This window comes from Manacus vitellinus, unplaced genomic scaffold (genome assembly GCF_001715985.3).
Source record: "Manacus vitellinus isolate BGI_N305 unplaced genomic scaffold, ASM171598v3 scaffold_2_pilon, whole genome shotgun sequence".
Classification (NCBI taxonomy): domain Eukaryota; kingdom Metazoa; phylum Chordata; class Aves; order Passeriformes; family Pipridae; genus Manacus; species Manacus vitellinus.
This window is the reverse complement of record NW_021940208.1, coordinates 28918913-28944828: the sequence shown is the minus strand read 5'-3', so window position 1 is coordinate 28944828 and position 25916 is coordinate 28918913. Positions and strand designations below refer to the sequence as shown.

The 25916-nt window shown below is 39.2% G+C and overlaps 1 protein-coding gene across 4 annotated transcripts in view; it reads left to right on the top strand.

Moving 5' to 3' along the window:
- ENOX1 (ecto-NOX disulfide-thiol exchanger 1) overlaps positions 1-25916 on the top strand; it is a 285209-nt gene that overhangs the window by 146031 nt on the left and 113262 nt on the right. For 3 of the 4 annotated variants that reach the window (XM_018071491.1, XM_008934599.3, XM_018071489.2), the window contains 2 exons: positions 6085-6219; positions 7061-7198. In XM_018071491.1, the coding sequence (XP_017926980.1) occupies positions 6210-6219; positions 7061-7198 (148 nt within the window). In that variant the 5' untranslated portion in view covers positions 6085-6209. Of the gene's footprint in view, positions 1-6084; positions 6233-7060; positions 7199-25916 lie in introns of all 4 variants that reach the window. The other variant, XM_018071490.1, reaches the window with a different exon arrangement.

Here is a 25916-nt window from a genome sequence, read left to right as displayed (position 1 = left end):
TAAATTTAAATGCAGGCATTTAAATAAAGGATTGTCCTAATTTAGTCAGTATGTCTAAATGTCATGCTCTTTTAAATGGGAAGCGAGTCACAATTGCAAGCCATCTTGGCAGGGTAAAAAATGGAGATGCAATCATCAGTTCACAACAGTGTTTTGTGTTCAAGGAATAATCAGACCTCTTTTTATCAAGACTGCACTGCATTGCTAGCCAGCAACATGGCTGTTTTTTTTTTTCTGTTCCAGATGATTTTGGAACTGCATATGCTTTTTCAGTAAGTAAGCTGGACTTCTATAATGCTTTGCTTAATGTGCTTCCAGATTCTTTTATTTATAGGCATCAACAGATTCAGACCACAGCTGGTAAAATACACACAAAAGAAAAAGTGCATTTGTAACCTATTAAGACTTTGCTCTGAGATACCAGTGAAGTTCAGGATTTACCATGAAATATTACCGAGTGACCTTTCAAGGAGCATCTCAAGACAACACCTGTTTGTCTTGGTGACCTCTGTTTTATTTTTCTTTCTCTGTTGAAGTCTTTCAGTGTTCTGCTTTCCAAGAGAAGTCTGGCCTTTGTGTGTACAATGTGTTATCTTCAAGAAGCACTGGGGCAGAGGATTGAAGTAACTCAGCATCTCAAATGAGCAATTCTTCCAGAAAATATGCGTTGTACAAATTGACTTTGTTGAATATTAAATATATTGTGATTTTTCTCTAAGTAGTCTTAGTCATATCAGTATGTCCATGATGTACTCATTAACTATTTTTCAGTGAAAATTGGTGGAAAGGATCCTTTGCAACTATGCAGAAACCTACATATTCAGTGTACCTAGTGAAAAGTGAAAGCTTTTAATGCGGCAACACATATTTTATGAGTTTGTAAGATGACAATGTAGTTTTTTAGTGGCATAATATAGAATGAACAAAGGTGTTATAAATCATTCATAAGACAAAAAAATCAGAAAAATAATGTGAGTGAACACGTAACTAGAGCTCCCATTTAGGCTCTAAGGGAGCTTATTGTCACTATCTTGTGCCTAATGAAGCTGTTTTCTTAAGGCAAGTGCCAGTTCCTGCAGAATCAATCTTTGCTTTCAAAGGCATCCTGTGAGGGAGGCGTGGCAGACAAATCCAGATAAACAGGGTGACTCTGGAGATGCTGGAAAGCAACAGGCCTCTCCAGCAGAGTTGCAAGGAGGTGAAGCATTAGATACCTAAGTTAGGGTCCCACCCCAGAAAATAAGACTTTTTTTTCAAAAATGATCTGGTACCGCACGTATTTTTTTAGAGTTAGTAAAAGTCTTTTTGCAAATTATTGCAAGAAATGTGTGTATTTCTTCAATTCCTTTTGAATTTCAGAATTTAGGTGAGGTTTTCTAGGTGTTAACATACACTAGCCACGCAAAAACATGAGGCAATGCCTCCTCTTGTAACACTACATATGCAATATTATTAATTAAAGCCACCTTCAGAATCACATTGAAGATGCTCTTTTTTTCATGTGCCCCATATAGGATTGCTGTGGCACAAAAGTATCACCTTCTTTGTTGCTACTCCCATCTTTCTTCATTGTAAGATGGTCAGGAAGAATTAGATAGCGACTTACAGTATATCCTTGTCTAGCTTTTCTTTCTCTTTCTCCCTTCTTTACTGGGAGTCTTGTATTCAGATGGACAAACAAAAATATTGGGAAGAACCAGTACAAAACGCTTGATATATTTTAGAAGACAGCTGGAGATAGCCAATTAAATTACCTGTACTTTGGCAGGTCAGGTGGAGTGTGACTAACCTAATGACCACTGTCCTATGAATCACAGTGAACAGTAACACTTTGAAATCGTGTTTGAATTTGTGAAATTTGCCATTCTTTTAAGGACAGAAAAACTTGCCTAGATGTAGCAGTTCACAAGATGCCACATTGCTGCTTCCCATTTGCGTTGTCTCAAGAACTGGTACCAATAGCATTTAATGTCTTTGCAACTTGTAGTCCCAGGTTTTGAAAGGTTGATGCCATCAGTCTTTTCCTTGAAGGATGTAGTGGTCCTGAAAATTAGATAAAGAGGTGAAATAACTGAAATATTACCCAGCAGGTTGGTGTCAGAGTTGGGCAGAGAACCTCCTCCTTGCATCCCAGGGCTGGCCGCTGACCTGGGGACTCTACAGAGCCTCGTTACAGTGGTACATTTAATCAGCTACACTCAGTGTTGTACCTCATTGTCTGCGGTGTTATGGATATCTAAAGGGTAGGATTTTAACTTCACAGTCTACTGTGTTATTGAATTAGTTTTATGTTGTGTTAATTTCTTTGTCTCATGGCATTCATTGCCTGTGATAATTGATGCACAATATATAGCTGATTTCTGTATTCATTTGGGTAACTGCATTTAATTGCCTGGTATAAAATATGCACACTAAGTACAATCTGCTATGACTGCTATGACTGAGAAGTGCTCATTGATATGGACTTGAGGGTGCTTTATCTTCCTGACAACCTGTCTGAGGGAAGTCTTAATGTCCCTCGCAATGCACTGTCCAAGGACCAGTCCTTGCATTGTGTCTGCAAAAAGAGAGACAACCCCAAAAGTGTAACATGAAATTGCTTTACAAAGTGTTTGGCAGTAACATTTTGTTAATCAGAAGTTCTCAAATAAAAAAGTTTGTATTAACAACCCTGGTTCTCCCAAATCTCAAGGAATAGCAGGGCCCAGAACATGTTAGACATTTTCTCCTAAATGTGAAAATAAATCAGTATTATAGTTTTATTTGCTTCTGAAGTTACTCCCCTCGAGTAGAGCTACTCCCATGCACAAGTGTTTATAAACACGGATTTCTTTTACACATGAATTGCAGATCAGGAATGCTTTCTAAAGGTGCAGTGTCATTAAAATTGTTGATTAATGTCTGCTCAGGTTACACAGGATCCCTGCATAAGCTTATGCTTTCTTACCAGTTTAACCAGTGGCACAGTGATTCCATTTATTATTAAGAAAGCAAGAATCTTTGCTAGTAGATGTATTTCTCATTGAACTTAGCACTTGGCTTTTTAATATGACCTAGTCAGTGGGTTGGTTTGTTTTCCTGGGTTGGTTTGTTTACAGTGCCATGAAGGCTTTAATAGTGCAGTGTCTCAGCTATACAATGAAAAGCTGAAATTTGCCCAAAGCTGATTTAATTTTAAGCATTAATGGAACCTTCTCTATCCAGATTTTTGTAAACTTTTAAACAAAAGCTAATGTTTGAGTCTAAATCAGGTGTGAAATGCCTGTAAGATTATTTTAGCCATATTATATTGCTCTGTGTTAATGTAACCACTGAGTTGTCACTCAAAGGGATGTTCACAATTAGTATTTTTCTTTTAAAAAGAGCTAGTTTCTACAGTCTGTGTCCTTCAGGATGGAGCATTAGTTCTGCCTACAGCTTACTGCAAATTATTCAGTGTTCATAAGTTCGTTTATGCTTGTTATTCAGCTCTCTTCCACTGACAAAATAGCCTGCAGCAGTTCTTGGTTAGATAGAACTAGTTTTACTTTAGTCTTCTCACGTGCTCTTTTATGGGTTTTCCCCAGTTCAGCTTGCACTGCATCCAGGTCTTGCTGATAAAACAGTAGACTTGATGGTCAGAGAGAAAGCAAAGTGGCCTAGAGCCAGTGTGGGCTACAAGAGTATGTTTTGAGCAAAGAATTCTATGGCATATTGGGCAGATCTAGTGGTATAGTACAACATAAGTTTCAGCAATTAACCCACTGATTCCACTTTCTTTCATAATCATGGTGTTATGTTCTTGTTCCTCTGCAAGGACTTTAACAAATACTTGTGGCTAATTCATGAACGTATACCAAAATTAGATATATGTGGACAACCTGTCAGAAGGCAAACATCAAAAAGTCACCTACTAATTCCCAGTAGGTGAGGTGCATTTGTCTAGCCCAGTGTCTGATCCTTTATGCACCAGCTCTGCATTTCTGGCAGAGCTGGTGCAACTGCAATGTGGATTTGGGTGGTAGAGATTGTAGGAACAGATCTGTAGTTTGGCAGCAGATCTGCTTATGTCACCTGGCGCACACTTCAATAAGCAGTAAAGTGGGGGAAGGAGCGTGGCAGAGAGAGAATACAATGCCAATTCTCTACCTCTTATCCCAGTAGTCCATGCCTACCTGAGATGCCCCCAAAACCAGGGGGCAGTACCTCCTTCCTCCCCATTGGTTACGGTGATGCGTTATGGGGACAAGCAAATAGCATGCAACAAGGTATGAAGAGGCATTTCATCACTGTTGACTTTTAAATCCCCCTTTCTTCATCAAGGCTGCTGGTCAGGGGAAGAAGCGAACCACTCTCATCTGAGCTATTCAGCATATGTTTGTAAATTGGGATTGGTTTGGAAATTATTCACAAAGAGCAAGGGGAGAAATAACTTATTGACAAGGAATAATTCAGTGAGCCCTAACCGTGAAATAGATGTTTGTGGTCAGAAGTTTATAGCCTCTGTGGAAAGAGCTAAGTACAAGTTTAAGGAGCTGAACAGGAGACATCCAGTTTTTAAAAACTGGACATAAATCTTGGGTGCCTTGCCTTATGGTAGTCATATTGCCCACAGATGACTTTCATTCAATGTTTGTTTGGTGTTTATAGATGTTATTTAAAAGCTAATTTTACCATAAAAATATTTTATGTTATGCATAATGAATAGTGGAGATCAAATAAGAATTGGAATTGCAAATTCAAATATTAAGAGTTGATAAATATTGACTTTTAAATGGACCCACTGTAGATTTGAACAAAATGCTTTTTAGCCTAGTATACTGGTTATTTGTAAATTACAACAAACTAAAAAATGTAGAGCATTGCCTGATCTCAACTCTTTCTTTGATTTTACAGCCATTGATGTGGTGATGTTCCTATGAAGTGATCTATACAGTGTCATGGAACTATAGTATAAAGCTTTCTGGCTTGTACTTTATGCACATCACATGAAAAAGTGTGGGAGGTACTAAGCTAAAATACAGTGTAATTATGTTAATTGTGTCTTTTCTAAGGATGAATCCTTTGGGTTTGCATGTTGTAAACCTCTTAATTAAGGTCTTTCAAGTACTTTTTTAAAGTTAGCACAACTATTTTAGGGCTGAACAAGTCACCAAGATACATCTGCACAGCATTAATGACTTCTAAACATTAAAAAATGTTCAAAATGGTCAGTTGCTGGCTCCTGGTACCAAATACCCTATGTCAGATCTCGTAGGCTGCTGGACAGCGAAAAAATAATGTAGCCGTCCTTTACCCATAGTCCCATGTAACTAAGGCACAAAAACTAACATGGGTATGTGTATGTGATCATCCTCAGTCCAGCATTTTCTTCCTCTGCTTTAAGTGCTGGGAACTCACTTTGGTCACACCTCTTACCAGTGGCTTTCCGACCAGTGATGCACTGACCAGCAATACGTTGACATCGTCAGCTTCACAAACAACAATAGCAACAGCAAGAAGTTGCCCTTATGTAAAATTCATGGTCTGACAGATACTTGATGAGAGTAATCATCTAGAAACAGATACTCCACTTTTGCTTTGAGCTAACTAACCTTTGTGAGCCAAAGATATAGCGTTAGTTAAGGAGCAGGCATTGTCCTCAGCTTTGTTAGGTTTTCTTTTCCACACCACTGCAGGATCCATTCTGTAAGTCATTGCATAGTATTTTTTTTCCTTTTTATCTCAGAACAGACAACTATTTCCTTGGAACTCACAACATCAGTTAATTGTTAACGGTTTAAAAAAGAATAAATCATATTCATCCCTTAATATGTTCTTTCAGCTGATGCCTTCATGCTGATGAGGCTGTGTAGCTACTGATAAGACCTAATTTGCGAAGGGCTTTTCAGTGGTCTGACAGATTCATATGTGTTACTGTTCGTTCAGCAGGCAAGGATGAGCATTTGCTGAAACACGTCTACAGTACCTGCTAAATGTGTGCAAACAGACTGGGGCTGGTGATCCAGAGGGAGTGGGGAGGAGCTTTGAGTGGATTCCCAAAGTGGTCTGTTGTTGTGTTCTGACTGTGGCACTGATAGTTGATTTCTGTCTTTTCTGTTTCAGAGCCTAATGAGCTGTATGTGGGCCCTGTGCTTAGTGATATCCCATCTCAAGATGCTGCTAATACAGTAGTTCGTTATTCCTAGCTGAAGAAGTCTAACGGGAACAAAAGGAACTGGGGAGAAGCAATGGCTGCTGGTAAATATCTCAGGTCTGCAAAGGTCATAAGAAAATAGCTGGAAAGAGCTGATTTCAGCTGTGACTGGGGAGGGGAGAAGCAAAAATGTGTGATCACATCTTGTGTTTAGTGTTTCAGTATCAGAAAGGTACCATCCCTTAGCTATCTGACTCACTCTTCCTTCCCCAACCTAGGAAAATCCACACCTGGACTCAGTCTATTTTGACCATATTAATGAAAATTCTCTCTTTTTTTTTAGAACAAAACTTGGTATTTCCCATAGTGAATGGATTTAGTTTGATCTCTTTTTATTTAGGGGATAATGTGTTCTTAAATCTTTTACAAACAAAAAATTGCACCTTATCGAAAACAATTCTTACCTTGGGGTATGCTTGGTTCTCTCAGCTTTCTGACAAGTTGCCACAATTATTTATGTATCATTAAATTATATCAGAGTATTGCAGGGCAATTCATTCAGGCTGGTAGAGGCCTCAGAAGGTCTCCAGTCCAACGTCCTGTTTAGAGCAGGGCCAGCCATAAGGTCAGGCTAGCTGCTCAGGGCTTTATCAAGTTGCATCTTGAAAGCTGCCAGGGGTGATGACTGCTTGACTGCCCTCATGGTGAAAAAGTTTTCCATATAACCAACCTGAATCATTCTTATTTCATTTTATGTCTGTTGCATGTTTCCAATGTCTTTATGTTTAGCTATACAATACCAAGTACTATTAGCAATGTTCTGAAGGTGGATCACAATTAGGAAACAAAACAAACCCAAAATCAGCAGTGGCGATACCTCATTTTCACTGAAAGTTTTGGTTAAAAATTGTGATGCATTGACTTCTCTCGTTTATTTACTTGCAGCAGCTGATGGTTTGGGAAGCATAGCTATAGACACCACACAGCTTAACATGTCAGTCACCGATCCGACAGCTTGGGCTACAGCTATGAATAATCTGGGGATGGTTCCAGTAGGATTAGCAGGACAACAGCTTGTGACAGGTAAGATTTTTCTTTTTTCAAGAGATCTCTTGCACCGTCCATGAAGTCTTCGTGTCTTCTTAAAAATATATGGAATGCTTTCTGAGGATATTATATTTTTATGTTCTGAAAATATCACCTATGATTAATATTGCATACTGTGTATTAGTCGCTTCTTGTAGTAGGAGTATGATCCATATTATATTTTAACCTCATGGAAAAACTAAAACTCTTGGGGGAAATTGAACAACTAAACCATCAATCCTTACGCTCAGTTAAGACCAGGAGGAGGTCATGTAAGAGAAACATTTGGTTTTGTTTCTCTGCTCAAGCAGGATGTCTTGAGATTGTACCAAGAAATACCCTGATCTGAGAACTCTTGAAGGGAGATTTTGAAATTATGTTAGTTGGGCAGAAAATCATGAAGTTAATTCTCTAATTAGTTGATATTAGTGAAGTGAAGCTGTCCTATCAGATGTGTGCTTATGTACTTTCTGACTGGCTCCATAAATTGAATTTCAGGAGATTGTTTTTGTTTGACTCTGTCATTTCACTTCCCAAGCATAGTTTGGGAGAGCATTATAAGGGATCACTTAATTCTAACACCCAGAGAAATAGTATTTTGAAACCAGCAATATTTCACAGACAAGCATGGACATAGCAGACTTCATTGTCAACAGTAGAGGCCAGATTAGTTGAGATTAATGAAACTTCTTTGCTCCTGTGATGTAGAGAAAAATCATTTTTATATGAGTGGGTGCCCTGTAGACACAAGCCACATGCTAGGCATATGACAGATCCCCTCTGGAAGCTGCATTGCCACTTCAGCTTAAGAAGAGCTGTTCAATATCTGTATCAGAGCAGCATCCTGTCACATCTGTGCTTGTCCATGTAGACATGGATGCAGTGAGCCAGGTCATGATGTAAATGACTCTGCTTGCCTCACCAGGGATGCATGATGCTTAATTTTGGCCAAATATGCCCCCTCCTGACACTGGGAACTGAGTGGAGCTGTGCCAGTTCACAGCTGACGGTCTGGCTCTGAATTACCTGTTTTACAGGCGGGTAAATTAAGCTGCAAGAAAGCTGATTTATAATGAATCAGTCTCAAGCAGAGAGTTTAGCTGGTGGAGGCTGTGAACTGATTCGTGATCTCTGACTTTAACCCCACGCTCCCGATTAAAAGAAACAAGCAAAACCATCCACTCCTTTGGATCCAATTTTCTTCAATGTTTTTATCAATGACCTGGATGCAGGATCTGAGTCCGCCCTAAGTTTACTGATTATACTAAATTAGGAGAAACCACTGATTCTCTTGAGGGTAGATAGGCCTAATATAGAGATCTGGATAGACTAGAGGGCTGGCCAATCACCATCTATATGATGTTTAATCAGGACAAATGCCAGATTCTGCACCTGGGATCAGGTAATCCTGAGTGGACTGGGGGACAAGAGGCTGGAATGTCCTGCAGAAAAAAATCTGGTGGGTTTGGCTGATGGGAAGCCCAGTATGAGTCAACAACGTATACTGGTGGCCAAAAGGGCCAACCTGGTGTGTATTAGGCACAATGCAGCTAACCAGTCAAAAGAAGTGTTTATCTCACTTTACTCAGCATTGGTGCAGTCTCACCTTGAGTGCTGTGTGCAGTAAGAAAGATATAAAAATATTAGAGTGTTCAAGGAGAGGTAACAAAGATGATGAAAGGATTAGAGGGCAAGACTTATGAGGAACAGCTGTGGATACTAGATTTGCTCAGTTTAGAGAGGAGGAGGCCGAGAAGAGCCCTCATTGCTGTCTACAACTTCCTTGTGAGGATGAGTGCAGAGGGTGATGCTAATCTCTTCTCTCTGGTGTCCGGTGATAGGATGTGAGGGAATGACTTAAAGCTGCATCAAGGGTTGTTCAGACTCATTACTAGGAAAAAGTTCTTTGTGAGGGTGGTCAAGCACTGGAACAAGCTCCTCAGGTCATGGCCTGTTGTTTAAGAAGTGTTTGGACGACACTCCTTGATGTATGGTTTAACTCTTAGTTTGTCCTGTGTGAAGTCAGGAGCTGGACTTGATGATTGTTGTGGGTCCTTTTGAACTCAGTCCCTCTGTACTGTGCACTGGTGTGGCCTCACTTTGAATATTGTGTGCACCACAGTATAAGGAAGATATTAAGCTAATAGAGCATGTCCAAAGGAGGGCAATGAAGATGGTGAAGGGCCTTAAGAGGGAGTCATGTGAGGAGCAGCTGAGGTCACTTGGTCTGTTCAGTCTGGAGGAGACTGAAGAGAGATCTCATCACAGTCTACAACTTCCTCATGAGGGGAAGAGGAGGGGCAGACACTGATCTCTTCTCTGTGGTGACCAGTGACAGGACCCGAGGGAATGGCCTGAAGTTGTGTCAGGGGAGGTTTAGGTTGATATTAGAAAAAGGTTCTTCACCCAGAGGGTGGTTGGGTGCTGGAACAGACTCCCCAGGGAAGTGGTCACATCAAACCTGACAGAGTTCAGGAAGTGTTTGGATGATACTCTTGGGCACATGGTGTGACTCTTGGGAATGGTCCTGGCCAGGGCTAAGAGTTGGACTCGATGATCCTTGTGGGTCCCTTCCAACTCAGAGTATTCTGTGATTCTGTGATTTAGTGATTCTTTGTGCTGCTGGGGAAACAACTTCTTCTGTTTTCTGGTGGGGCTTTGCCTGAAGGTGTTGTGCTCAACTTGAATGCGATTACTTCCAACCTGAAAATAGCCATATGTCAAAATCAGCTTATGCTGCTTTCATTTATAAGCATTTTACTTGCATATCCTGTGGAGATTTGCCCAACTCTTTGTCTTGCTTTATTCTGTCTCTTCAGTTTTGGTGTAAATTGTGTCCTCAGATGTGCTGTGCCATCCCTACATGGCAGCTTCATCTCAGGTACAGTGCTTTTCTCCACAAAGAAGGATCTCCAGGACTTTATTTCTTTGACAGCCCCCTACTGTAATTTCCATAATTATGTGTATCACGTATTGTAAAGATGTTGTACAAGTCAGTTCATATTTGTTCAGCATTTTCAATGTATAAAAGCTGCCATAAGTAATAAATGTTAATTACTGAAGTGCTGCCTGATTTCTCTACAGGTGCAGAATAACTTCTTTTCTTTCCTTTTTTTTCCTTTGTTTGAAACTCCCTTGTATTCTCAAGGTAAATAGGTGCTGTGACACTTCATTATATTTCCTTCAGATTCATAGGTTTTTGACACATTTTCTTCATGGCAAATCCATAATGGTAAAACCTCAGTTTGCCACAAAAAGACTTACGGATTTATTTCCTCCAATATATTTACTGTATCTGCGTTCAGTGAGAGTTTGCATCACCATATTCGACCAAATATCTAGCTAGTCCTTAGCCATTTTTGGTGATTTTAATTTTTTTACTAGTAATCCTAGTAGTGAACTGAGCTTTATCAGCAGCCACGTATTGCTTTGGCTACTGTCATCTGTTACATTTCTCTGAGATGAAAATTACACACCAATGTCCTAGTGCTAATTATTTGTCCATCTTTAAATTTTTATTTTTTTTTACAGCCTTGTTGACAACTAGGAAAGTAGTAAGTAGTATGGATTAATCTTATAGAGAGATCTTTTCTGGATATTTTACATAATCTGTCATAATCTGAAATTTGGTGTATGGTATTCATCTGTATCCTGACATATCTCTTAGACTTCTGGTCTTTCATTGTTAAAAGGACTTACCCACTCATGGACTTTCATTCCACAAGCTGATTTCTATGCAGAGCATTTTTGTTCTCACATGTATAGAGTCCATATGAACTACTCAGTCTTTTTAAAGGTTTTTGATGACTTTTTTTCCCCAACAGTTCTTAGGTTTGCTGCTGTGTAACATGCTGGGATGCCTGCCTTGTAACAGTTATGCTTCCCAGTTTGCAATCTGTGAAGCTTTTATCTAGCTCGAAAGTTTGTTAAAATGACAACTAAAGCTTCTGCAACATCTGGCCAATACTCTTCTCACAGCCTGAGATGCAGGCTGTCTGGTCTTGGTAACTAATCAATTTTAAGCACTGCTAACCTTTTAATACCAGTTTAGATGATATCTACACTGTATTTAATTCCTTATCTCCCAGTGCTGTAAAATTAGATTTTTGATCTGGGCAAATATCAGAGCCTTTAATTTGTAAAGATGAATTCATGTTAATAGTTGTATAATATCTGTTGTGTTTCTACATGTATTTTGCTTCCACTTATTGTTATGCAGAAAGCTTACCTTTTTTCATAATATTTGGCTGCTGCATTACGTCTACACTAATATATGCATTTATACAGATACATAATTCATACAATAAACTGTAGTTTAATAATGCATTAGTTAAAGTGTTAAAGATTGATGTAGAATAGTTATGGCTGAAAAGTATTTTCAGTCTAAATCTCCCCTTTCAGCAGGTTATAATTTCTTACAAAAATTTGCCTTTCAGGCTGAAGTTTCTCATGCATGGTTTCAGCCCAGAGAAAAAAACAAGATCTGGAAAAGTTGGAGGAAATCTGTTAAACTCCTTTTCAATTACCCAGGCCTTAAAATTGCTGTTTCCTATGCTTTAAGACTTTGATAAATATAGTCAGATAAGAGCAAAAGGATAGTTTGTAGTTCACCTTTTTGAGATCTAAATCCTTTTTTTGCACTCAGCAACTCTGATTCAAGCACATCTTTCAAGGACATTCAAGTCTACTGTGTGGTTACACTTTAGGACTAGAAGAAATACTCAGTGACCTAAGACAACTGAGAATGTTTTATGTTGCTTTTGCACTGGTACTTCTAAAGGCAGTTTTGGCATTCCTGAATTTAGTGTTTTTGTGCTTTCATTTGTTTCTGCAAATACCGTCAGTTCACCCGTTTTCTAAAGGAAGATATTCTACTGAGAAACTTACTTCTCTGGTTCAGTTTGGTTCTCCTGTCATTAATTAACCAGTGCTCTGAAAAACATGAAGCAATTTTGAGGTGCTTTCTTCCAGAATTATTTAGATTATCTAAATACTTTTGAGTCAAAAATGGTGTATGTCAAAAAGTTCCATGGTACAAATGAGCATGTACAGTGGTAATAAGTGGTAATTCATTTAGACTTTAAGCTCATGCCCTGTGATGTGTATTTGTGCTCTTACAGAGTAAAATAAACCACGGCAGCAGACATCCAAGATGAAAGTTACAGGTCTGCCTAGAAGGCAAGGGTGTATCTGAAAATGGATGTGTTCTGCTTGTTTACAGAATAATTATTAAGGCACACTTTTCCATGTGAGTCTGACCAACATGCCTCAGCCTCAAGATACTAAAATTTTCAGTGACCCACAGGTTTTTTTTTTGGCTAAAGTTGTCTTTGATCACTTGTACAAAATCCTAGTGAAATCAGAGACTAGGAAACTTTGAAGCCTAACATCTTGCTTACCAAAAGATATAGAAAAGAACACCATTTCTGTGGCTTCAGGCATGTATTTCTTAGACACTGGAGGTTCTGAGATATTAGCCACTTACATCAGCCTTTCTGGTTTTCCATTTGTCTCTGCTTTTCCCACACACTTGTCTTTTGACCTGATTTCAGTGGAACATAGGAACTGTCAGTTCCAATCAGGTCACCTCGCTTAGGATTGTGCTTTTGACAGTGTTTAGTATCAGATACTTCACAGGGAGCGATGTACAAGGCAAATCAGCACTGAAGTGCAACTCTCTCCAATGGGCTATCTTCTCAATCATTAATAAATAGAACAAGGTTCCTCAAACTAGAGGTTATCTATCCAAATCAAGTCACTTTTTATCATACATGTGACAGTAATTAGTTGTAATCCTGAAACTGCAATCCCAGACTTACTTTTTGATAGTAGAAAAATTTGTGAAATTTTGATTAGAGATTCCCAAATCCCAAGACACAAGGTTAAACATCCCTCCCAGATTTTACTAGCTCAAGTCCTACAAGTGTTTGGAGACGTAATATTCAGACTCTTTCTTCAGAATGAAGATTGTAACTAAAGGCAATCCCTTTATTTAGGTTCCAATTAGTCTCAAGCATTTTTCCATGTGATGGGCATATCAGGGGGAGGACTAGTAGGATGGCTTTTCCTTCTCTACTCATATGTCAAGAGATCACTGATTCCTACACAGAAGAGAAGACCTAAGGATTATTTGAGAAAAATCACATGTGGTCTGAGACTTAAGAATCTCCTCACCTGTCTCCCTTGGCTATGGAAAAGTCCTTTAAGTGTCAGTGTCTTTCTTTCAGGAATCCTTTATTAATTATTGTTGACTGTGGGTCATCTTATGCTGAATAAATCGTAAACATATCCCTCATTGTTCTGGTTGTGTACTATTTTTCTAGGGTTAATGAAGAAGAATCAAATAAAGTAGGAAATCAAGGTATATTTGATTTTGTTCAGTGCCTCCCCAAAGGAATACTGCACACTAAGAAGTGCTGAAGTCCTTAAGAAGTCAGCTGACCAGAAGACTCTGCCAACTCTCATGCGTGTATCTCTTCTTCTGTGGCCTCTCCATTACTGGAGGTTTGGAGCCACTGGTAGCCGTCTGGCAGTCTCATTTCATTCTGCCCATGCTACCCCGTTACCTATTAAAGCTTCCTTTTTTCACACTTCATTACTTAGCCACTGAACCAGTGTGCCAATGAGCACATAACTTGAATCATCCACGACATGCCTAACAAAACATAGGTTCCTTTTCTGTAATTAATACTTACCTCCTGCTAATTAATTACAGGGTCTATCCACAAAACTTTTAAAGTTAGCCACTTGTATTATGAGCTGATGATAGTCACTTTTTTTAGGGAAAAAATGCGTGAGAATCTATGGTTTGTGACTAAATTTTAGCACACTCCAGATGTCAGCTTTGGTGCACACAGGCAGCTGGTGAAGGCGCTCCACGCACTCTGGTTCCCCTGCCCTTGTAAGCTGCAGACCACAAGTAGCCCCTGAAGAGTTCAGCAGCCCCATAGCACAGTGGTGTCCAGCATTTTTACCCCTGTTCTGAACGCTGCACTGGCTTTGATGTCTAACAGTAAAAGAAGGTATCAGAAGTCTTAATAAAATCTGCACTTTTCTATAGGTTTTACAACCCTCTCAAGGTTACAAGGTATCTTCAGAAGGTGTCTTTTCAGCTATTATGGCTTCACAACCTGTTTTATGCCCTGTGTTTTGTTAACAAGTCAGCCTGTAAAGCAAGAGAAAGGTAGTAAGGTAGGCTCTGAAGAAAATAATACGATTTTCCTAATTTTGTTCTAGTTCTCTTAAGTTTATTCTAGTTCCTTTCTACTTTGTTCTTATCATCTTCACTACAGAAACATTGCATTTTAGTCAAGAGGAAAAGATACACCATTTAAAGTATCTGAATGACCAATCAAAATAATCACAGTTGTATGAAACATATTCTAAACGATTAGTATTGAACTTCTACCCAGATAAAACTATGTATTTTTATTATCAAGACACAGGAGAGCAGCAAAGGTAAAAGAGAATAGGTACTGTGGGAATCCCAATATATAGAGCCACTGGGAACATCTCTAAAGTATTATATACTAGTGTAACAAGTAATTTTTTTCATTGACCTGAAAAGCTCCTGCAGAGTTAATCACACTTTCTATCATGTGAGTGTTACTCAAGGAGACTTCACATCAGGGGACATTAAAGTGCTAGGAACAAACACAGTCAGTTAACAACAGAAAAAGGAGAGAGGGATTTGACGGCCATAGGAAATGTGGCAGAAACTCTGAGTGCCTTTGACACGCTATCAGGGGTAAGTGTGCCTCTTAGGTCATTCAAGTGCCTCCTCTATATTAGACCTTAATTGAGGCCAGGGATGAAGATAATGATTAAAATCTGCTTCATGCTTAAAGATAAATAGTAGTTTTTAAGATGGTATGGAGGGCTGAATGTCCCAACTAAACAAGACTCAGAGGTGAGCAGGGCCACATAAAGGGAATTGCTAAGTGAAAAGTTTGTGTTGTATGTGGAGTGAAGGGTTTTTCAGGAATATGGTGTCTCTCTTTCTGTTAAACTTTTGTCCAGATCGGTTAACAGTTGAGGAAAACAGACTGATTGCTATTTGGCATATTCTTCTTAGTGGTCTCAAAATACTGGAATAAATTTATGATGGAAACAATGTTGTTTGGGTGTTTTGGCAGGGGGTTGTTGGTTTTTGTTTGTTTTTTTTTCATTCCTGGCTGTTGGTAATTATACCACCAACAATCTGTTTGGCATGTTCTTATTTGATGTTACAGTAAAGTAACATGAGGAAATATTTTATTTTTGCAGAAGTTTTCCCTATCTTTTATCATGCTTTGGGAAGCCTCCATTCCCATTATTTTTTTTGTGTTTGTTTATTCTAGACAAGAAAGCCCATGAGTAATTATGAGCATCCCACTGCATAAAGTAAGCCAAGAGGCTGTTGGGAACCATTTGCTACTGACTGTTTACTTCTGTTGGAGCACAGCTTGTCTGCAGCACTTTCCCTTCACACATCACTCCCCATCTTAGGACCCCAGGTTCCTTGGCTGAATGGGGAATCCAGTGTAACCCCTGTGTGATATACAGTTTGACGATGGAAAAGTTGAGTTATTGTGCATAGAAATCAATAGAAAGAGCAGATTAACCATTTTAACTAAGCAATTTTAACTATCAATACCAGGTTTTGTATTTTCAGGGATAATAAAGGCTTGTGAATGGAAAACTGTTCAAAGGTGACCTACTGAGCACAGTTGTGGTATCTAGGTGGCAAGGTGATGATGACGCTACCTGAAGCCAAAAGCTGTTTACAGGTTCTGTAGATGATCCACATGGGAGGGAGACAGCAGTCTCAAGAGGACTCTTAGCTCAGTCCATGCTGAATGTTCCTAGGCAGTCGTAGAGATCAGTATGGCACAGATAGCACCGGCTGGGGCAGTCCCAGAGCAAAACTTCCTTGAGAGGGGAAGACTTAAATATGAATGAATCCCCAGGCAACCATCCCAAACGAAGGGCTATTAAATCTTTTGTTCCTCCCCAGTCAGGCTCTCTTTTGCCTGCATAGACTAGGTGGATGCTTCAAGCCTGGCCCCTGGAGAGCAAGCATGAGTAGCTTGCTTTCTATGTTTTACCTGGAGATGAAGGACATAAGCATGGTTTTCTTTTTTCTTTCCTTTCTGACACCTGTCCTTCAAATACCCTTTGCTTATTGCATGAGAATCAGGTCTGACAAAGTGCAGGAAGATGCACTTTCAGTTCACTGCAGAAGTCTGTCTGAAATATGAGCAGAGACAATCAGTGTGGAAAATGTCTTTTGATGGTCCTCATTGAAGAAGAAAGTTGAGTTTCAATGAGCCTAACCCCTAGGCGTGTAAGGGAGCTTGTAACAGAATACTTCGTTAACGTTGGCTTCGGTCAGATAAACAATGGATTTTCCACACCTTCCCATGTGCTGGTGGTGACAAATGATGTGCGTGACATCAGCAGCTCTGAGTAATGTCTCTCTTATGGGAAGCAGCTGGTCACTGGAGAAGTTTTGTTAGTGGACATGGAGGTGAAAGATAATTAAACTTAATGCATACAGTATGCTCTAATATGCTGTAGCATGGATTTAGATTGTATTCTGCCAAATATAAAAGATATTCTGTTGCTGTGGCTTCAGAAATTTAATAGGTCTGTTCATGAACAAGAACAGCTTTATCTGTCTTGCCTGTTCTTGCACATTTCTTAATCCAATTTTTCTTTTCTTAAAAAATGGTTTCCTTGACTCTAGCATATTTTCCTTTATAAATAATGTCCTCTTCCTGACCACAGTGCCTACATTATTTAGTAATTTTTTGTTATTCCAATTCAGGAAGGGCATAGAGATAGTGAGCTCCAGTAAGTTAAACACTGCCTGAACGCTTAAGAGTCAATCCTGGCTGAAATTGCACATGATCTGTTTTCATTCACTTAGATAAACCAGGTAGGTAAGGGGCTGCATGAAAACAATAGGATAATACTGATTGGCATGAAAAGCAGCAATGATTATGGAGCTGCCTGCCTATTATGTAGCCTTTTTTATAGGTATCTTGGCACAGCAGTAATATGGTGCTAAGTGAAAAAGCAGCTTAACTCTTTTTATCTGATATTCTGAGTCAGGCACTGAAAACCAGGCAAACTATTGTGCACATTAGAAACAGGCAGACAGTTCCTACCTTCTCTTCCTCTTTGACTATGCTGCTGTGATATTTAGAGAAGGATTTGGAAAAGGGAAGGGAAAGAGCTTTGCTAGCATTTGGAGAAGACAGCACCATAGGAGAAGGTAAAAATGTGCTTAATGTCACTTTTTTGTGAAGATCTGGTAGCACAGGCTGTGTTTCAGAAAAGGCATGTCCAGACTGCAGTAAATGGAGAGGGAAAGTTCTATGCTTCTCCAACACTTTTTCTTCTTCCTGATGCATTTGTATTTTGAGTGGTTTGTTCCCTTAGAAATAAATGTGGAATATTATAGTCAACTGCATTTTTGAAGTTTTACCCTCTTTTGAACTGCATCTGTCAAATGTACTTAAACCTTCTATTGGAAATCTCACATTTCAGGACTTGATCTATACTTGGACTTGCATGAATGGCCCTTTCCAAGAATAATCATTGAGACCTTTTTCTCTGGCACCTTTTGATAACAATTTTGGCACCTCAAGCATGCTTTGTTGAAGCATTTTTGAGACATTGCAGAATATCCTACAACTTTATCTGCTAGAATAGCCAGTACCATAAATAAATTAAATATTCATTAAAAATAGCAATAAACTCACCTAAATCAAGAGGAAAAGAAAGAGAAAAGTGACCAGATTTTATGGTCTTTTAATTCACACTGTGTGCTTACACCCAAACACAGTGCTGCTGTCCTTTAATGTAATAAATGTCATAACATCTTTTTTTTTTCTTTACTGTGCTTTTAATACATTGGTAACCACCTAGGGACTTACAGAAGGGCCGTGGGTTGTGAGTAGAGAGAGCTCAGAAGCTGCACCTGGATTTCAGGACTGTGCACAGGTACTAGGGAATGGGAGGAATCTGCAGCTGAGAAGCTGAGTATCTGATTTAATGAACTGCTTATTATAAATATCGTGGGATCCCTTTATGTTATTAACCAGAATTGAGTATATGAAAAAAATCAAGTACAAGTTTATTCTTGCTATTCACCAGTCTCTGTAAAGCAAGATTTCTATTCCAGTTCTTCATACATGTGTTGCCTTTTAAATTTGTATCCTTTTGTTCTGGTCTGTCTAATTACCTCAAATGGATAATCAAACTTGATTTTATAATAAACCATAGCTGGTTTAGGCTTGTCATGACTGATTTATCGACTCCCAAGACTAAAGGCTTTCAACCTCAAGACTAAGATCATTTCTGGCTGCAATTCAAGGTATTAATTTTGAGTTTTAAAATCTGAATGTGTTTTGGAACATGTGCCCTACGTTTTCCCTTCAAAAAGAGAAAACAGACTGCATTTCTGCTGTTTTTTTGTTGATGGTGTCTGAATGGAATTTAAGCTGGAATTAAGATAAAACAAACCCAAACCATCTGATTCTGCAGAAACAGTCTTGCATATAACCATCATGACAAAGGCTGTCCTCTCGAAGGCAAGGGGGCTATTATATATTGTCAGTTTCTAGTAGGGGGCCTGGAATGCGAACAGACATCTCCATCAAGGATCCTAGCACATACCTCCCTATAACTAGTTGCTTCAGCACCACCTGATGGGGTGGCACATGTCTCTACATAAGTATAAAGAAATGTAAATGTGCAATGCTTAGAAAACAGAATTATGATATCCGATGACTCATATGCACCATTTGGTGTCCCTTAGGGACTGCCTCTCTTCCAGTGTTTTACTTCAGCAATTGAGCTCATCGGGGACACGAGAGCTAACCGTCCTTCCAACTATTTATCTGGAGATTGGAGGCCTGGAGTTCTCAGTGGAGGGCTTTTTTACTTCAGCTTCTTTAGTAGACTGTTGTGTTCCTACCTCCCTGCTTTCTCACTGACCTGATCTCTAGTCTTCTATCAACACAGCATTGTCATAGATCTGAATGCAATCTCTGTAATGCTACAGATACCTACTAATGGGCATGAAGGTCTCAGCTCCCTCAAGTAGTAACAGAGGGGTCCCATTATTCTAAGGATCATGTAATGGAAACATTATCATACATCTGCTTGTTCTAACCACTGCTTTTGAGCACTGTAATTCTTTCTAATGCTAGCAGGCATTGGGTTGTGGATCTAGTGGTATTTTTTCAGAGTTTTCTTGTTAGAATTCGAAGACAGTTTGGGTTTTAGACATTTCCTAGGTTGTTTGCCTTATCCTAGCTCAATTATCTCACATTTTCCAATGCAGAATAGCATCTGGCCTCTCTGGGCCATGTTGCATGAGAGCTGCATCTCACTAGACTTGATTATATGACCCATTATTTGTTGTGCTTCCAAGATTTGTTTCATCTGTAGCCTCGAAGTACTGTATTTAATGCCTCATCCACATATTATGTAGTAAACATGAACTAAAGATATCCTCCAGAGGACTTTTTTTATTCTTCACCGTGTTTTTATGATCAAAAGATGACAACTTATCATAGTTTTTTTTTACAGTTGTGTTATAGATTGAAAATATCAGGAAAGTCCATGTTACTTGGTGGCTGCATATAAATAGAGTTTACAGGTTGGCAGGTACTTCCCACTCTGCAAAATCATTTGGGGATTTAAAAGGTAACAAACCTGGTTTCACTCTGGCATCAGTAAAATACAGTGGTAAAATGTCGCTGGGAAAAAATTGTTGTTGGAGCCTTGATTGTCCCTCCTGGAGTTCCAGAGAAGAACACAGAGAAGAAAATGATCCCGGGATTAGGCAGAGAGAGCCTCTCCATCAATACTATAGACCAGAATAGGACCCAGTTTCCCTATTCCCCTTGTAGAGGTTTGCAGAGCCAGCAGGAATAAGAGGTTGCGATTTTTTTCCCTTGCATTAGTAAAATAAAGGAAAATTAATCTGACCATAAAAGACCAGGCTTCATCTGTCTTTTAAATTAGAAAATCTGGGGAAAAAAACCAAAAAAAGTCTTTTCCATCACATATAATTAACCCCCTCATTTAAAGCCCAGGCCCACTCACAGCCTGTGCTGCCCTGAATTCAGAGACTGTGTGCCGATAACAAATAAACCTTTGTGAGTGCAAAGGGGAGGAGAAGAAAGAGGTAGGGTCAAAGCAGGCTCCTCCAACATATATTTTCTCACAGAGCAAGGAAGCAGTTGGTGCATATTTTTAGGAGCAGGTTCTAGGCCTACGTGCCTTCTGCATGAAGCAAAATTTGTGAGTAAAACTTATATGACTTCTTGGACCAACTCATGTACCTAGAAAAATATGCACCAGCCCTCTGATTATCCGAGGCAACCAGTGGACTAAAACTTTAATTATACTAAATATATAGAGAGACAGTAAAAAAGGTGAATTCAAAGGAAGGAGTAGTTTTTGCAGTACATTATAATTTTCCTCCCTTTATTAATCTTTTCATCTGCTATAGGCTTACCTAGCTATTCCTTTACAGAATAGTCAGTGTCACCACTTTCTTTTAATATTCCCTTCTATTTTACGGGTGCCAACTAGCCTTTTTGTCTACCTGACTTAATATGTTTAATCAAACTCAAAGGATCTGCTCCCTACTTGTACTCTGCTTGAAAGTTCACTGTTTCTTATATCTGAACATGGGCTTCTCTTTTTTTTTTTTTCTGACTATACTGGCACATAAACCTTGTCCTGTTTATGCCTTTAGACCACTACAACTAGAGCAATGCTATTACGAATGTGTGACATTATTCTTAAAGTAGCCCTCCAAATCTAGACCCACAGGATAATGGTCGATTTATGGCTATAAGGAAAGGATCTCTTGTGTAAGAGGGGTAGTCATCTAAGGGCAAAACAGCAATTTGATCTGGTTTTTATACACAGAAGACTTTTTTATTTCTCTGTTCTTGTTTTGTGCTCTTAGTCATTTATCTCTCCTATGGAAACTTGTCAAATACTTTTGGAAATTGAAACAAATATGCTGCTTCCATACTTATTTTTCTTATCATTTATAACCACAATGTCTTAAAAAAGCTCCAGCTACTCCTCCTGTGCTCCCTTTCTTCCAAATCCCTTTTGCCTCATTCAAAATGGACTATTGTTCTATTTCAGTCTGACACATTTTTCATCTGTCCCTTTTGCAACTGTTTTCTAGTCGATGTCTTTTGTGAAATTTTCATGTGATGAAACTCTTCAATGTTTTAAACATGTCTGAAAATCTCATCCTTGTCAGTAAACGTCTTAGCTATTGCTTGTATGCATAACCACTCAAGAATATAACAGCTTTTTACTAATGTGACTTAACCAAAACAAGACTATTCTGAGTTGCTTCTCTAGTTCACAGTAATTTTTCCAGTAAGGCTGAGTTTGAAATTTAAAATCTCTTTGTTGGTGGTGTTTAAGGAACCACTGCAGTGATTTCCTGATAGTTTTTTTATAGCAAGGAAGTATGTACATGGTTCTACCTCCCTGTTACTGAATATGCAACAGAAGTGACAAAGAAAGGACTGTAATGACAGTATGTTTCTGCCATAGCTTTTTGAAAGAGATAAGAATCTCCTTCGGGGATGGAGAGATTGCTGCAGGTGGGCCAAATCACTCTACGAAATATTCATCTTTTTTACCTTTTCCACCTTTTCCATATGAGGAGGTAAAAAGGCTCCTGTCTGAGATGCCATGGTTAGACATTTTGATGTGGACGATACAAATCTTTCTGAATCTATAGTGGGGGCCCTGATTGACATTATCTTCATTTCAGCTGAAAGAGATTTCCACAATAAGGCTGCTGCTTTTTTTCCTCAGTGAACAAAGAAATTCCTCAACAAAAAGCCTCATCATTTCCTGATATTAGATTATATCCAAGATGAAAGTAGACTTCTTCTTCAGAACTAGAATTGAATTACAGAAGGGGTTCCTGGATTGTGTCATCTCTGAGTTGTCACATTGTCACAAAGCAGGGAAAGATGGAGAGAAAAATTCAGTTTTCCTGGGATCAGCCTTGCTTTGTACATTTTAGATTATATCAGCCTTTGAATTAGGAATGTTGCTGTGGCATTTAGGCCCATGCAAGCTGTTGTTGTGGGAAACTGCAGAAACTGTACTAACAAACAGATGGAGATGGGCAGAGGATGAGTGAGGTTCCTCTCTCACAGGGACTTCTGCTGGACGTGTGTGACAAAGCCAGAGGGAACAGCTACAGGGGTGTGGGAGAAAACTGGGCTACCACATGCAGGCCATAGTGGCTGCTGAGAGGTTGTCAGGGAGGCGCATGAGCTTACTTTGAAAGGCTATCGTGAGAGACAACCTTGAGCTTGCCTATGCAGCTTGTAGGTAGCACCTTTAGGTTCCAAACCAAATATTTTGCATATTTTGTTAATTTAAAGTTGCGAATGATTACAAATTTCATGTTAGAAGTCCTGTAAAATGAATGTTTTGTGAGCGTGGATAAGCTGAATGTGACTTCAGACGTACACTCCAATGCCATTTCTCCACTAATTACATTCACAATGTAGAGCTGTCTGTAAGGCAGAAGAGCTTACTGTGCTGATATTTACTGACAGAAGAACTTTGTAAATCGTCTTCCAAGCCAGATGTTCATAAACAAGTGTTTGGTAGTTGGTCCATAAATCAAGTCAAGCATTTCATCATTGTTCTCTTAGGTGACTCTTGCATTTAAGCCTGTTTAGCTAAACACATACATTTACTTAAGATGAACTGTAAAAATAACATCTGGAGATCTTTTCTCTGAAAGAAAGTGCCAAAAGGTCTTACACAAAGATCAAGCACATTTTATAAACTGTGGCTGGGATTTTGAAATTCAAGCTTAATAAATGTGCTTTCAGATTTTGAGGGAATCAAGGGCCAGTGTTATTTAAATGTTCTTTTTACTTGTGTGGCACTCTGCATGCAAAACATTCATACATTTCTTATTCCATAATGAGTTTCTGTTTTCATCTTTGCCACCTGGGACCCTGACATAGTCCTACTAGTAGCAGTGGAGTCATGCTGGTGGAACTGGATGCAAAGTACAGTCCAAAATATTTATTTTAGAATATTCTGCTTTGCAGTAGATTGCCTTCAAAGGAGAATGTCAAAGAAGTTGCTGGGTAGTTTACATTTTATCTTTATTTGTATCAGTCATCTCTCTTTTATCACTTTTTTCCTTTTTTTTTTTTTTATTAAGATCTATGAGATTCTTTCTCTCCTGAAGAGGCTTTTTTCCCCCTAACTTCTTTTTTCTTATAAAATCATTCTAATAAGTTGTGGTTTGCTGACCTTCAGAATCAGTGCTACTATTCATTTTAGCTTGCTGAGTAACAATTTGGTCACTTTGCTTTTTCATTCAGTTCACACCATGACAGAGAATTCTGTTGAAATTTAGCAAGCCCTAGGGAAAAAGATTCAGACAAGTGCAGTCAGATTTATAAAGTGGCAAATAAAGTGGGAAGGGTTTTCCATTACTTCTGCCACATTGGGTATTTTTTTGATGGATGGGCTATACCTCATCTGTGATTCAGAATGACATCAGTTCATGTTTGGAGGGAAACCATGACCATGACTGTTCATGATAACATAAAATTTATAATCTAGAAATGCTGGAAAAGGTGGGTGCAAGATTAAAACACGTGAATTCCTGGCCTAGCACCATAGTTATTTTGTGATTTAGTTCTCAGGAACACAACCTGTTTCATAATGTGAGACTGGTATTTAATCTGAGAAACCTGACTGTTTTTAGAATTATATGAGGCAGCATGGATCTGTTTAATGCTTAAGTGACAACAAAACATAAAGATGCTGGCCATAATTCTATCTGAAGTAGTATACTTTCCTGTGAAGCTCAGACAAGTCTGTTCTTGATTTAAATATCTGGAACTACAGTACATGGTGTGAAACATAAATCCTCTCAGTGCTGGAACCCAGAGACCAAAGGAGCCAGTGGGAAACCTCTCTGAATAGCAAATTTATCGGTTAAGTTAAAAGTCCTTATGCTAGGCTTAGAAATGGCCTTTTCTAACCTGGTCTTTCTGTTCCATTTTAGCAGTGCAAATGAGCTATAAAGCTGCCTAAAATGTCAAAGGCCAAAAATTCACTGGCAAGGCAGAAGTGGTTAAGAGCTGGCATTACGCAGAGCAGGGCAGCAGGGCACATGGCCCATTAGCAGCCTTTGTTAAGTACTGTATCCCTGCAAAACTCAAAACTGTCCCACGGCCACTTCAGCACACACTGAAGGACAAAGCAGTCACTGGCAGTCCCAGGTGATAAAAACCTCTTCTCTAAGCTCCCCTGAATACAGCTGAGAACATAACCTACAGAGCTAACCAGTTCAGCTGCTGTGAAAAAACCTAAGCAAATCTGCTGACTCTACTCAGTTCATCCAGCTGAACCACATGGGCCACATCCAGATTTTAAGCCATCCATGCCATGCCAACCAAGCTGATGGCATGGCCAGTCACCATTCCTTTTCTCCTCCCCCACCAGCAGCTCCCAAAGTGTCTTTCCCTGTGCCAACTGTAGAACACAAGGAGAGATGAGCCTCTTCTGATGGAGAGAAGGGCAAGGGAGGGTAGGTGATGTCACCAGCTCTGACATCATCTCTCTTCAACCATGGAGTACATGCAGAAATCTATCATCATCTATCTGGCCCTCACTTACAGCTTGAAAAGGTGTTTTCTGCCTCCCTGGTAAAACTGGTGTTAAGTGGTGAGCTAACAGCTAACAGAGCTAACGGAGTGGACTAGATACATCCTGGTCATGATGTATCCTACTGCAGATTATAGGCTGAAAAGTTGATTTCTCTTCAAAATGCCTGCAGAGAGGAGGAGATGTTTCAAATGAAATGGCCAAGTAAGTGGAAAAAGCAAAACTTTCAGAACTTTGCAAACGTCCCCTAGAATTGTTATGAAAGATATTTTTCCCCACAAATGAGAAGGGAGATGAGAATAGCAAGACTTGGGAAAAATTTTGCTTGCTGGCTCTGTTGTTCTCTGTCTTCTCTTGTTGGAACAATCACAGGCAGATCATATGAGGCAAGACCCAATTAGCTGCGCCAGACCTGACAGGCTTTTAGGAGAATCAGACTGCTCAGACAATCTTCTGATTTAACCACTCTGATCTCAGTAAATGTCACAAGGTTAGGTTCATCCTCACCAGCTAAGCTGAAACTTTGCAGACTGATGGCAAAAAGAGGAGAGAAAGTAGAAGGCAACTTTAGGTTTCAAGTTATGAAAAGCTAGAACAAATTATTTCAAGTGTTGACAATAGCTGAGATCTTTCCGCTTTAACTCTTTCCTTGTTTGCTGAGTGGAGGCACAAACATAAGCCAGCACAATGGAAGATGTAATCCTTTGTGATTTCAGCTATTAAAACCAAAAATAGATCTATTTTTCAGAGCATGAGTGAATTTCATTTTAGTCAAATACATAATTTGCCTGAGTTTTCCGGTAGAGTTTAAAGACAATGGCAAATGTGACAGCTACAATGCAAAGGCTTTTCACCTCTGAAATGTTACATCTTCCTTCAGAAGTCTGAAGGGGCTACAACTGTCAAGACATAACACCAGTTTTTTTTGAATAATGAAATTAAAAAGCCAAGGACTCTTCTCTGGCTCCATTTGAGCAGCAGCTGAATTGCTCAGACTAAAATTTTCCAGAGTATTTCAGCCTCG